The 12,539-nt window shown below is 39.0% G+C and overlaps 1 protein-coding gene across 1 annotated transcript in view; it reads left to right on the forward strand.

The window, feature by feature from the left end:
- The window catches only part of ANOS1 (anosmin 1), a gene marked incomplete at both ends in the record, with an annotated part of 135,291 nt that overhangs the window by 88,567 nt on the left and 34,185 nt on the right, over positions 1-12,539 (forward strand). The window contains one exon of the mRNA XM_080614071.1: positions 6,973-7,102. Within this exon, the coding sequence (XP_080470197.1) occupies positions 6,973-7,102 (130 nt within the window). The remainder of the gene's footprint in view (positions 1-6,972; positions 7,103-12,539) is intronic.

Raw genomic sequence — 12,539 nt, forward strand, 5'->3', positions numbered from 1 at the left:
TTTGCTATCAGGAAAATACCATGTAGCAAAAATGAGCCAGATATGATTTAATCTTCACTGTTATCATGCCATGTATATGTGCTAGACTGTTGAAGCCCAACTCTTTTGGCTGTTGGATCCAGACTGCAAAGGTCTGGAGGAAGAGCGCTTCCGTGAAACAGACCTCATGTACATTTCTGGAAGCATGCACTATATGTGCTCCACTACTCCACTACAGACCTCTGCCTTGCAGTGGATGTACAGGAGAAAATGTTTCAGAAACGTCTTCCTGTGTAAGAGTGACAGGAACCCTGGCAGCTGCCTTTGCTGCAGGCCTGTTACGGGGTGGCAGAAGTGGCTGACTTAATCACTCTGGCAGGAGAAGCTCCCTCCAGCTGACATCTTTCTGACAACTTTGCTGTCCCTTATGCATCATGAGACGTGTTTTTGATTGTGTGATGGACCCCACTGGGGATGTCAGTTCAGAGCAGTCTTCAGGATGCCTGACTGGCTTTGCAAACTTTGTACACCTTGTGGGACATACAGGCTGGGCACCCTTGAGGCGTGCTAGTAATCAGGATTTCTGTCTCTTTAGAGTAATGTACCCCCATGGTGTTTGTAGTTTTAGACATCCCACCAGGCAGTCACATTTGTGTGCAAAGAATGCAACAGAATTTATTTTGCAATATCAAGCAAGAAAGATGGATATCCAGTTTGACTAATTTGACTGTGTGCACAGCCTCTGGGGTTTTCTTGTCCAGAGAGGATTTTTCCTTGTATGATTCCTAAACATTGGGGTGTGAGACCTTAATTACAGGCAAAGGCTGTGAAAAGCTCAGCCATTCAGTATTGAAAAAATAATTTTGAACAAGTTTGTTTCGTTCGTATTTTATAGTATCATCAGATCGTAAAGAGGAAGGCTCGATCTATTACTATATTATTTATTTAAGTCTCCAAATCTATAAAGCAAGCAAACACATTCAAAACTATTTCAGTTATTTTTCCCTTCAGGAAAAAGGGATTTTGTTAACTTTAGGTTTTTACTGCATATTTTTGGGAAAACTTGACATAATTTATTATTTGACTAATTTCCATTGGTTAACATAAAAACTGTGGAAATTAAGATACTACTTAGCTGTGATGTATAGTGTCCGAGTTGATTATGCAAGCTTCCTACACTGCTGATTTTCAAGGTTTAACCAGCTGAGCAGCACCTACTCTATCCCATGAGAATACCTGCTGAAGGAGCTGGCAGAAGAGCTTTCTATTATTTATTTATTTATTTGCATTATTTATCAGCAGTCCTGGTCTAGTGGGCAGGTACCCAAGCATTGGAAGTCGGCCAGTGTGATGCCTCTCTATAAAAAGGGCAAGCAGGAAGAACCTGGAAACTACAGGCCTGTCGGTCTGACCTCAATGCTGGGGAAGGTCATGGAGCAGTTGATCCTAAGTGCTGCACATGCTGCTCATAAAGCAGCTTCTGCGATAAGGTGACCCACCTGATTGATGTGGGAAAGGCTGTAGACATTGTCTATTTGGACTTTAGTAAAGCATTTGACACTGTCTCTGTCAGTGTTCTCTTGGAGAAATTGTCTGCTCATGGCCTGGATAGGTCTGTTCTTCACTGGTTTGGAAACTGGCTGGATGGCAGAACCCAAAGAGTGGTGGTAAATGGCAACACATCTACTTGGTGACCGGTCCCATGCAAAGCTATGGGCTTGGGGAAGAGTGGCTGGAAAGGTGTTTGGTGGAAAAGGACCTGGGAGTGCTGATTGCTGGCAGCCTGAACATGAGTCAGCTTCTGCCCAGGTGGCCAAAAAGGCCAACAGCATCCTGGCCTGTATCAGCAGTCATGTGGCCAGCAGGGCCAGGACAGTGATCATCCCCTCTACTTGACACTGGTTAGGATGCATCTTAAATACCGTGTTCAGTTCTGGGCTCCTCACTACAAGAGAGACATTGAGGTCTCTCTTGTAGTGAGGGCAATGAAGCTGGTGAAGGGTCTGGAAAACAAGTCTTGTGAGGAAGGGCTGAGGAAACTGGGGGTGTTTAGTCTGGAGAAGAGAAGGGTCAGGGAGGATCTTTTCACTCTCTACAACTTCCTGAAGGGAGGTTGTAGTAAGGTGGGGGTCGGTCTCGTCTCCCAAGTAACAAGCAATAGGACAAGACAAAATGGCCTCAATCTGCACCAGGAGAGGTCTAGATTGGATATTAGGAAAAATTTCTTCACTGGAAGGGTGGTCAAGCATTGAAATAGGCTGCCCAGGGAAGTGGCGGAGTCACTATCCCTGGTAGTATTCAGAAACGGTGTAGATGAGGCCCTTAGTGACACGGTTTAATGGTGGTCTTGGCAGTCCTGGGGTAATGGTTGGACTTCATGATCTTAAAGGTCTTTTCCAACGTAGCTGATTCTGTGATTCTACTGTATATCTTATTAACAAACTTACAGTTCTGTTTGGTGCTAATGCTTTCCTAAAATAATAGTATTACTGTTTACATTTGAAATGTAGATAAATAATTGTATTAAGTTAATTAATGAAGTTAATTCAAATATGCCAGGTCAGTTATTTTCAGACAGAATATGTGTGTGTTGTGTGAATGGATGTGAAGAAGGTGTGTGCATATATATGTGCATATATATGTATGTATACATATGGGCAGACAATAATGAGTTTTACCCATTAATTTATTTGTTTATTAAAAATAAAACAAAGAAACAAAACAAAACAATGCCTGTATTTACTGCTAGCTTGATTGTGACAGACTTTAATGCTTCTCTTTGGAATTGTCTAAGCATTGTGGATAACTAATATTTTTTAAAACTTAAAGTTTCTGAGACACCTAAAATTCTGGTTCTAAGCATCACAAAAAGTTTCTCAGTCCTCGGCAGTGAGAAATCCCTGCTGGAGTTAACCACCAGTCCTGTACACTAAAGGTTTCTTTCTCCATCTTCCAGGAGCAGCGTGCTTTGGTAAGCATTCCTAGAGCATGCCCACCTTGTGCGGGATTGCACTCACATGAGATGGGAGGTCTGCTGTCCTTTGATAGAGTAGTAGATGCAGCACTGTCAGTTTTCTTCTGTATCAGAGGAAACAAACTCAGCTGTTCTGATACCCTGTTTGGTACCCCTTTAATCTCTGAGCTGCAAGTTCTTTTATCACTGTGTGTTGTTTCAAATGCAAGTGTAGAGCTGGTAACTCAGCAGGGTAAGTCTGTCTTCTCCTCTTCCGTTAAACCTTTGTATTACAGAAAGGAGTCAGAATTGACAGTGTGAAAGTAAAGGAATGAACACAGTGAAAAAGTCCATTTAATACTGTAATCCTTGGATAGGGGACTTCTCTGCACCAGTCTTTGCTAGAGACCTTGCACCAAATTTTACATATATATATATATATATATATATATATATGAATGACAGAAAAAAAAAAGTCCCTTGGAGTGGTGACACAAGATTCCTATCTGTCTGGCCTAACTCCTATGCTGCTGGATCATATGCTGGATACTATATTCTCTTTCTTCTTCCACCCCATCCCTGTTCCTGAGGAGAAATTGTGACTTTCAGCCTTCCTTCCTCTGAGGAACAGTTTTGCCCATGAATGTAGAACATGGTCTAATTCAAAAAAGCATGCAACATCCAAGATGCTACAGAATATTTTCTCCCATCCTTTCAGCCAAAGGAAGGGATTGAACATAGGTTATCCACATTCTGGGTAAGCACTTTAATTATTTGGTTGTATGAGCAGCCGGGGAAGATTTCTGTAGGCATTTTGAAGAGAGTAGCAGGTAATCCCCTTTTGAAAGACTGAGTGAGGGTTCTACTTTCAGAAGGTCTCAGGCTTGAACAGGTAGGGGCTGCTGTGGAAGATGAGTAGAATTGTCAGTGCTTCCAAAATGGGTTAGCTCTGGGCAAATCTTAGCCAAATTCTCAGTGGAAAGCACAACCAGTTTTTTCTTTCTGGCCACTGGAGGTGGCCTGTTGTCCTTGGACGGTAAATGCACTCTTGGGAAGAAGAGTAAAGCTGTTCTCCGTATTCTCCAGGTTATGTCATTGCAATTACATGCTGCTCTTATATAACGAGCAGCATGTATAATTGTATGCTGCTGTAATTATATACATAAGAGCATGTGTATAACTGCATCCTGATGTAATTAATGGGAACTTTCCCTTGTCTTCATTGAAGTTTGGATGGTGCTAAAGGTGGACATGGTGGCCAATGATTTTTATCTGAGGACTCATTTGTTTATTCCAAATGAAACACCTATTATGATTGTAGCTTAGATTCAAAACATTCCTTTTCTCATTAAATAAGTAATGCATAGCCAACATAAATACTAATTATGGTCCCATAATGATAATTTTGGGGTTTATTTATGGTTCTTAAATATATATATATACTAGCAGTCTAAGAAATCAGTAAAATAATTTCTCTCATGTTTAGGCAGAATTTTAGGTGTGTGATGAAATTCAAACATTAGTTATTTAACACCACTTAACAAACCATTTAGTATGGCCTTACATTTATATAAGACAAATAGTGAAAGGACTCCAAATATTATGATCTCAGTTCAAAACATGCTTAAATAGTGAGAACTAATCTAAAGCAATTAAAATAAAAAGTTCAATTTACAATTAAGGTAATATAAGCTATCTCAGTAGTATTTAGCTCTATCTTGAAATTTATCAGATCTATGTTAAAGTTGCTTAGAGGTGTTGTCAAAGTAGTGCATAATGCAGGAATTACAGATACACCTCTTGCATGCCATTGAGTTTAACAGGAGCTTTGCCAACAAAATGAATGATGAAAGTAATAGGCCCAAGGCATGTTCATAAATTAAAATAATTTTGGTGATATGTATTGACAGATTATTTGATTTTACAGTATTTCATGGTTGCCATGGAAAACTGACACAACTGAAATCCTTTCTTTTAATTAGTTCTAGCAGAATAGCTGAGCTGATGCTAATGACAAAGAAGATTCCTTAGCTGAGGAATTTGGGGTCAAGTCTATTCAGATCATACTTGCCTTGTAACTAAATTTAGCAAATATGTATTTAAAAACCCAACTAGTTAATTAGAATTAGGTACTGGTCCTGATACTGATTTCAGTTGCAATAGTCTGAATATATCCCTGATTTTTTTTCTGTTGTTATAATGATAGTTTATATTACTCTAGTTCACTGTTGTGTCTTATCTATAAATTTTTGAGAATGTGTGCCTCGGTATGCTGGAAAAAACTAGCACATTTGAGTGCTCCATAAAATGAAAATAGTAGAAAAAGTTGGTTCAGGTGGGCTTTTCCTTCCCTAGGGGAGCCCCTTGACTGGAGAAAATACTTCACTCTACAGGTAACATAAAAGCTGAAAACAAGAAAAAAGAGGCAGACAATGAAAATGTCTGGACTGTTACCCATGCTTACACGAAAAAGACAAATTCAGCAGTCTGAATGGAGAAGGACTCTGAGTAGCAGCAGTATGTGAGGAATTCAAAGTCTGCAGCACTTACCAGTCTGAGAGCAATTAATAGTGCAGTTTAGAAAGACTCTCTTTCCTTTACATGCACACACAAATGAGGAATCTGTTTCCCTAAATTTTGCTTGTCACCAAATGAAGAGACTAAGTGCAGGATTACACCTACAAATTCTAGTTTTTTTAGGGCTCTAAAAATACCATTACTGGAGAGCTGAAGCAACTTCCTAGTTTCTGGCTATCTGAGTTAGGTGAGCAGCTGGTACTTTCTTATACAGATTGGAAAGGGAGCAAAAAGAAGAAATTATGCCATGCCTTTTCTGGGAACTACTTGGCATCATTGCAAGTAACATTAAATCTTATACAGAGAAGGTGGGATTTTGAAGTTATAGACAACAGGGCTTGTAAAAATAAATTGATGTCATTTCATTTTTAATGAGGTCACGTATTTGGTCAGTAATGATCACCAGGAACCATTGTATAGTTCCTGTATACTTAGACATGTACAGGACATTTGGCTTAGGTTCATGTGTTATTTTGATTAAAGAATTAAATTGAAATGCAATAAACATGACATTCTAAAATAAGTTGAACACTGGACAGAGAGGTAATTGCAAAAGTAAAATCCACAACAAGTGGATGACTTCTACAGAAATGCCATGTCTTCTGTACTTGGCAGTAATTCAGTGGTTACCAGGAGGCTGTATTCAGTTCTGGTGTTTGTACCTTTGGATAAATAAGAAACAGTGCAGAATATAGCTTTTTAAAAGTTGAAAAGGGAAAAAAAAAAAAAATAAAGGAAAGCAGGGCTCAGAATAAGGGCACATAAAGCACCTGCTGCTGAAAGGGTTCCGAAAGCATCTGTGCTCATGCCATGTTTCAGCAGTTAAGGCACTCTGCACAGAAGTTGGAAATTGAACTCATGACACTAGCAGTCTCAGTGGGTGTTGTTGGAGAAAAAGGTCATCTCCTATGACCTGAGAAAAGTCTGCAGGGAAGAGTTAAGTCTGTGAGTGTCTTTTTGAAATAAGTGCCAAAGATCTGAAGAAGGCTTCTGTTCATTACCTGAGGGTTTTGTGTTTCCTATGAACCAGAAAAGGCAGCTACTCATGGGTTTCATGATACTGTTTTGGACCCCCAATTCTCTGAGAATTGGAGAAATCAGTTCTGTGACCTGGGGCAAGAGTTCCATGAAATGTCAACACCTGAACAGCTAGGCCCTATACACTGGTAAAGGTTGTGATAACTGGAAAACCAATTTTGTGAATTTAACACTTCACAAGTTTTATGAAGGTTACTTTTTCTAGAAGAGACCTCCAATGCACTGTAAAATGAGGTGGTTATATGATTTTTTTCACAGCTGTAAATGCTTTGCAGTGCAGAATGATGCTTGGAGTCAGGTGAGGTGGTTGCATACAGCCTGCTGGCAACGGTGCATCTTCAGTCCGACTAAGAGGTATTGCATGGGAGAGGACAGGACAACTAGACGTGTCAGAACAATGATGTAAGCTTGATTTTCCCCACCAGACTACAGACGAGCGCATTCGGCTGCCGGACATCCGAGCAAGCAGGTGGTACCAGTTTCGCGTGGCAGCTGTGAATGTGCATGGGACGAGAGGCTTCACAGCACCCAGCAAGCACTTCCGATCCTCAAAAGGTTAGTTTTGTCCACTGTGTCTGGTGCTCGCCTTCTGCTCACTCACATGGAGTGCAACCTGATCTGCCTGCTTTTGTGGCAAAGGTTTTAACAGGTGGGTTTTCAGGTAGTTTTGCCACTGGCTTTAGAAATGGTTTGAGATTTTTCTGAAGTCAGCAAAGGAATTAAAGCTTTAAGATGTCATTATTCTTTCATCAGTAAGGGGTCTCAATGTATAAACCTTCTTTTAAACATTTTCTGCATGATTGGTCTCAAAAAACATGACCCTGACCATGAAACATGAAGGAACTGGGGTTTCAGTGTGTTATTCTGAGAGGTTCCTTGTTTTTCCTTTTACTTATGAGAAATGTGTTGCTGCCATATGTTGTAAGAGAGTACTGATTTTTTTTGTTGCCTGTATCTAAATAATTGTAGCAGCATTGTTTTGATGGAATTGTGGACTCTCTTAATATAACCTTCCCCTTGCTAGCACTAACTGTAAGGGCTTAAGAATAAAGAATATAAATGCTAAGTAGCATGTTTCTGTTCATTAGAAAGGCATGCTGGACAACCCACAAAGTATTATAGGATTTTTTGTTGCCATTTCTGGTTTTGCAAAGGTTTGGGTAATAAGATAACTTTAAAAATTATTTGTGTACCAGTAAATGGTACTTGAGGGATGGGGAAGATGGAAACAGATCTCTCATCATATTAAGTTGCTAGCTTTGTTCCTTGTGTGCCTATGACCTGCAGAAAACAACATTTTCCTGGATAACTCTTGGGCTTAGTATCAGAGTTAGCACAGGCCAGAAACTATTTCCAGTGAACAGATGGTATGGATGTGGTCACCCTCTCTTAAAGGCAATTAATAATGTTTTTGTCATTGCCAGACCATGCTAGTTGACTTTAGTGCCAAAGAATGAGATTTGGCATTCTTTACTCAACTCATAGAAGAAGTTTCTAATAGAAGACTTGTCTTTGTTTTAGTAGTGACAGAATCTTTATACTTGTATAACGCATACTTTGAGGAATGCATTTCCTCCTCGTTCTGCAGACAGAATTATCTTGCAATACAGGCAGTGGCCATCTGTGGGTTCCTGCGCTAGCTTTTCGCCTGCTGTTAGGACATAGTCCTAGAAAAAAATCTTACTGTAGATGCAATTGTAGAGGCATGCAAATGCTTTTGCTGGTATGGAGTTTTTAATTACTTATGGAATAATTATACATTAGACTTAATGATTTTTTTGGTGCTATAATCACATTTGTAGTAGGAAGTTTGGCTGGCATAGACATCCCATTACTGCTTTGACCACAGACCTTTTGAAGTATAACAGAAGTATTATTTTAAGAATTTATTATACTTAAGTAGCATACCATTTCAGTCAAATAAGAAATAAAACTTCTTCAAGCTGTGTTGAGCTTACTGCAAGGACTTAGCTGCAGCAGTAGCTTTTATTTGTGCTTTTCTTCATGAGCAGCACTTCAGCAGATACAGCACTTTGCTACTGAATCTGGCACCAACTTTCTTTTAGACTTAGATAATTGTCAGTTGTTTTATTGAGTTTGTAAAGATTTTCCAGCTGCTCTGCTTGGAACAACTATAATTGCAATTACGTAAAGGTATATCATGATAACTCTGAGCTTTTGACTTGAGCATGACATTTTCTGGCAGGATTTGTATTACTTCCCCAAAAATTCATCCACTACTGATTGTGCTAGCCATAGGAGTATATTGTTCAAAATACCTACACTGGTAATGAATGTCTCCATGGTAAGTCATACGGAAGCTCTCTTTAGCTCAGTATCTGACCCCATCCAAAAGTAGGTTTCTGGAGAACAGTTGTAAGAGCAGGATAAGCACATAGGGGTACGTCGTCAGAATAGTCTCCCAGCTGGCAGTGATTTGTGTTTCAGGAGCTTGTGGTAGCTTGTGGTTTTGACATGACTGTGTTAGATACCAGAGTCCTTTTTTATTGTGGTCTCTGCAGCTACCCCTGAACCACTTGCTCTTTTGAGTACTGCTCATGGCTGTCTGGTGGAGAGCACTTCTAGGAATTCATGCAAAGAACAATAAGAGCCAGTACTACCTCTGCATGCTCTTTACCTAATAAAACAAAATAATGTGATCTTGATAATTGCAGGAAGTGTGTAGCCAGCATTATTCAAAAGGCTTCTGTAACTCAAAATAACAATTTTCAAATCTAAACTCCAGCTCTTGGCAGAGAATTGTGAATTGCCAGAAGAGCAGCAAGGAGTTCAGTTAGCTGTCAGCTTTGCAGCCGAAATCATCCTACTATGGCAGCTCATTTGATTCTTCTAGAGTCTTTGTTATTGTCAGTGCTTATTATAAAGATAACATGTTCACCAGATAAATGTGTGGATGCTCTAGGTGACTCACATGAAAATGCTGCTAGGTGGTGACCGTTGGGAATGATACTGGGATGCTTCAATTGATATTTCTTAGCCTTCGTGTCCCCAAGTAGGTGCTAATAGCGGTAACAGTTATAGTATCAAATAGACATTTAATTACTACTTTGGAGCTCAATGGGAAGTGGCGGCCCCTGCCTGGCAGAGAGGCAAGAAACTGCTGCTTAGATGTGCCTAGTTTTTTAAGTGCCAGCATCTACTGGCCCCTGCTGAGCTCCTACAGGCACATTTAACCTCCAGTCTGGAAAAGGAAAGTGGACTTTGGCAGGTTACCTTTGGAAGGTTGCTGACTGTCTGTGCTACATTTGTATGAAGTGTGGACAGAAATTCGCATCAGTTCTTGTACTGTTTCACTTCATCCTGTTGTGCCAAGACCAAGAGAAGATTATTATCTGTGTCAGACTTAACAGAAGTTTTCTTCAAAAAGAAATCCTTTGATCAGGAAACATGACAGCAATTCCTAAGAAGGTTTCTCATGCAAGATGCTGAACTTTTACCAGTTGCTCATAAGTTATAATAAATAGCAAATTATCTGGGTTTATTTTTTCCTTCAAAGTAGGACAAACATGATATATAATCTGAATCTAGGGAGGAGTATGGCACCACAATGTCTCTGTCGCTAAATATTTTAAGCAGTTAAAAGGAATATTCAAAAACACTGGTCCTGTAATTACTTGGAGAGAGACTTTTTTTCTGTTACACTAAACTGTTTTATACTAATTTATGTTTTTTGTTTTTTGGTTTTTTTTTTTAAATGCACAAAATACAATTTCTGGGTAGACTCAGCAAAGAAAGGTTTTGGTATATTTGGTATATAAAATTAATGTGAAGTCTACTGAGGTATGTAATTTCCATTAACTTTTCTATCACTAAATAAAGCTTCTTATTAGCCAAATTCATTTAATTTCCCAGTCATGAAATAGGTAAAACCAGAAAACCAAGAATGTTTCATCAAGCATTTCAGCTTACCACTCTGCATCTAGTTGTGTTTTGAGGTTTTATCTATTGCAACTTTTGATGCTCTTATACTATAAACATTGGAGGTGAAGGTTTATGAACTGTTCTGCACTGCCTCGTGTTCATGGCATTAATCTGTAAACAATATGTGACATATCTGAGATAATTTATGAAACAGAGCTTCAGCAGTGTTTTTTTTAATGTTGTTTATTTCTTTTTAATAAAGGAAATGAAGGATTTGTATGTGCTTGTCTGCCATGACCTTCACAGGAATGAAGTGATGCTTCATTTTGCCAAAATGCAATTTCAAAATTGCAAGAAACACACGTTAGACTAGGCCTATCTGTGGAGCAGAGCTGCTAGAAGATGAAGTGAATACTGCACCTAGGAGAGTGGCTTCTTTCCTAGAAGTAGGACTCTGCACATAGATTTTCAGATTGATACTGTCAGCTAAAATTGATCAAAACTTTCTGCTATTTTGACAGTGGTTTGCAGTTCTATTATAAAGATTTTTAAATGGTGTGTGCTTTCTTTTTCATCTTCAACTGAATGTCAATACTTTCCAATAACAACAATAAATAAAGATAATGGAATGCCTGGGAGAACTTTTTTGGTTCCCGAAGTTACACATATATTTCTTTCAATATTTTGACTGGCACTGTCCAACTGTTTCATTTTCTGTGAAGCAGAAGTGTCCCTATAATCCACATACAAGTCTCCTTGGATGAAAAGCTACCTCTGCTTTTCTCCCATTAAGCAGGCACTGGATAGACTAACTGAACTGGTGAGAAGCTGCTCAGCACTAGTAATACAAATATTAATTTGGTGCAAGAATTTTTAGGATACTTTTTTCTAGCTTCTTACAATTTATGATAAGAATGAACTCTTAGAGACTGCAGTTACCTAAAGCGATAAGTGTAAGGCATTTCCATATTATCTTGCTGGTCTGTAGTTAGGTACGGTGCATTTTCTGTGACAGAATGAGGCTTTAAGATCAACACAGTGAGCCCAAACCATCTGATCCTTCTATGTCTCCTGAAGGTTTTTATCTTCAACGTGAAGGCAGTTGCTAGCATACACAGGATAAATTGTCAAGCAAAAGGAAGCAGACAGCATTGTTTTCACAGCACATAAGTACCATGCTGAATGTGATTTCACGCATACATTACTGAGTGTTAGAAAAACTAGAACAGACACCCACTCCCGGCAGTAAAATTCTTTCTGTCGCTCCTTTGGGACCAATGATTTTTTTATGCTGTTGCACAGCTGGTTTATGTGTGCCATTTCCATTGGGCAAAGCCAGTCTTCCTGCTTATGTCTTGCAACTGTTTAATGGTTGGAAACCATTACGGTCTGTAGAGCAGCTTCAGCAGATTTTTAGAGTTGGAAGGTCTAGTGTTTAAAAGACAGCAACATTAAATCCATTTTAAGTCAGGAAAAAAAGTTCTTTAAAAAAGGCTTTAAATTAGAGTCAAACTTGCTATCATTTTTACAACTCAGAATGAGAATTCTGGTTCCAATGTAATTCTTTCCTTCTCTGACAATATTCCAAATCATTTACTGTTTTCACCCCAGTTGCCACATTTAAAGCCAAAGTGGATGCATTGCAGCAGTGTACGGTGATGTGATTCTTGTACACAACTTGCCCATACTCTTTTGTTAAGGTTGTAAAATTGCTTCCAGATCCTACTGATTGAAAAAAAAAAAAAAAAGTAAAATATAAATTGTCTATCACTGTATTTACAAATATAAGTGTGGGAAGATGTGCATTTTGAAATGGTGGTGATGTGAGCGTTTTCTTTTTTTCTTTTATTTACAGCAAGGAATTCTCCCTTTTGGGGACTGGAGACAGAATTTTGCTTGTGATGGCTGAGTAGCCAGCAAGACAAGAATTTAAGCCCTTTGAGTATACTCAAGCCAGATACAATCCAGACAAATGCAGTACTTACTCCATGTGCTGGAACAGCAGCTTCAGCCTTGACCTAATGAAGCTATCATTTCTAGCAGTGAGAAGTGATTTACTTGTCAGGCTGCTGAGACCAGATTGATTTTTTTTTTTTTCATATTTGAGGAC

The sequence above is a fragment of the Psittacula echo genome (assembly GCF_963264785.1).
Source record: "Psittacula echo genome assembly, chromosome: 3".
In the NCBI taxonomy this organism is placed as follows: domain Eukaryota; kingdom Metazoa; phylum Chordata; class Aves; order Psittaciformes; family Psittacidae; genus Psittacula; species Psittacula echo.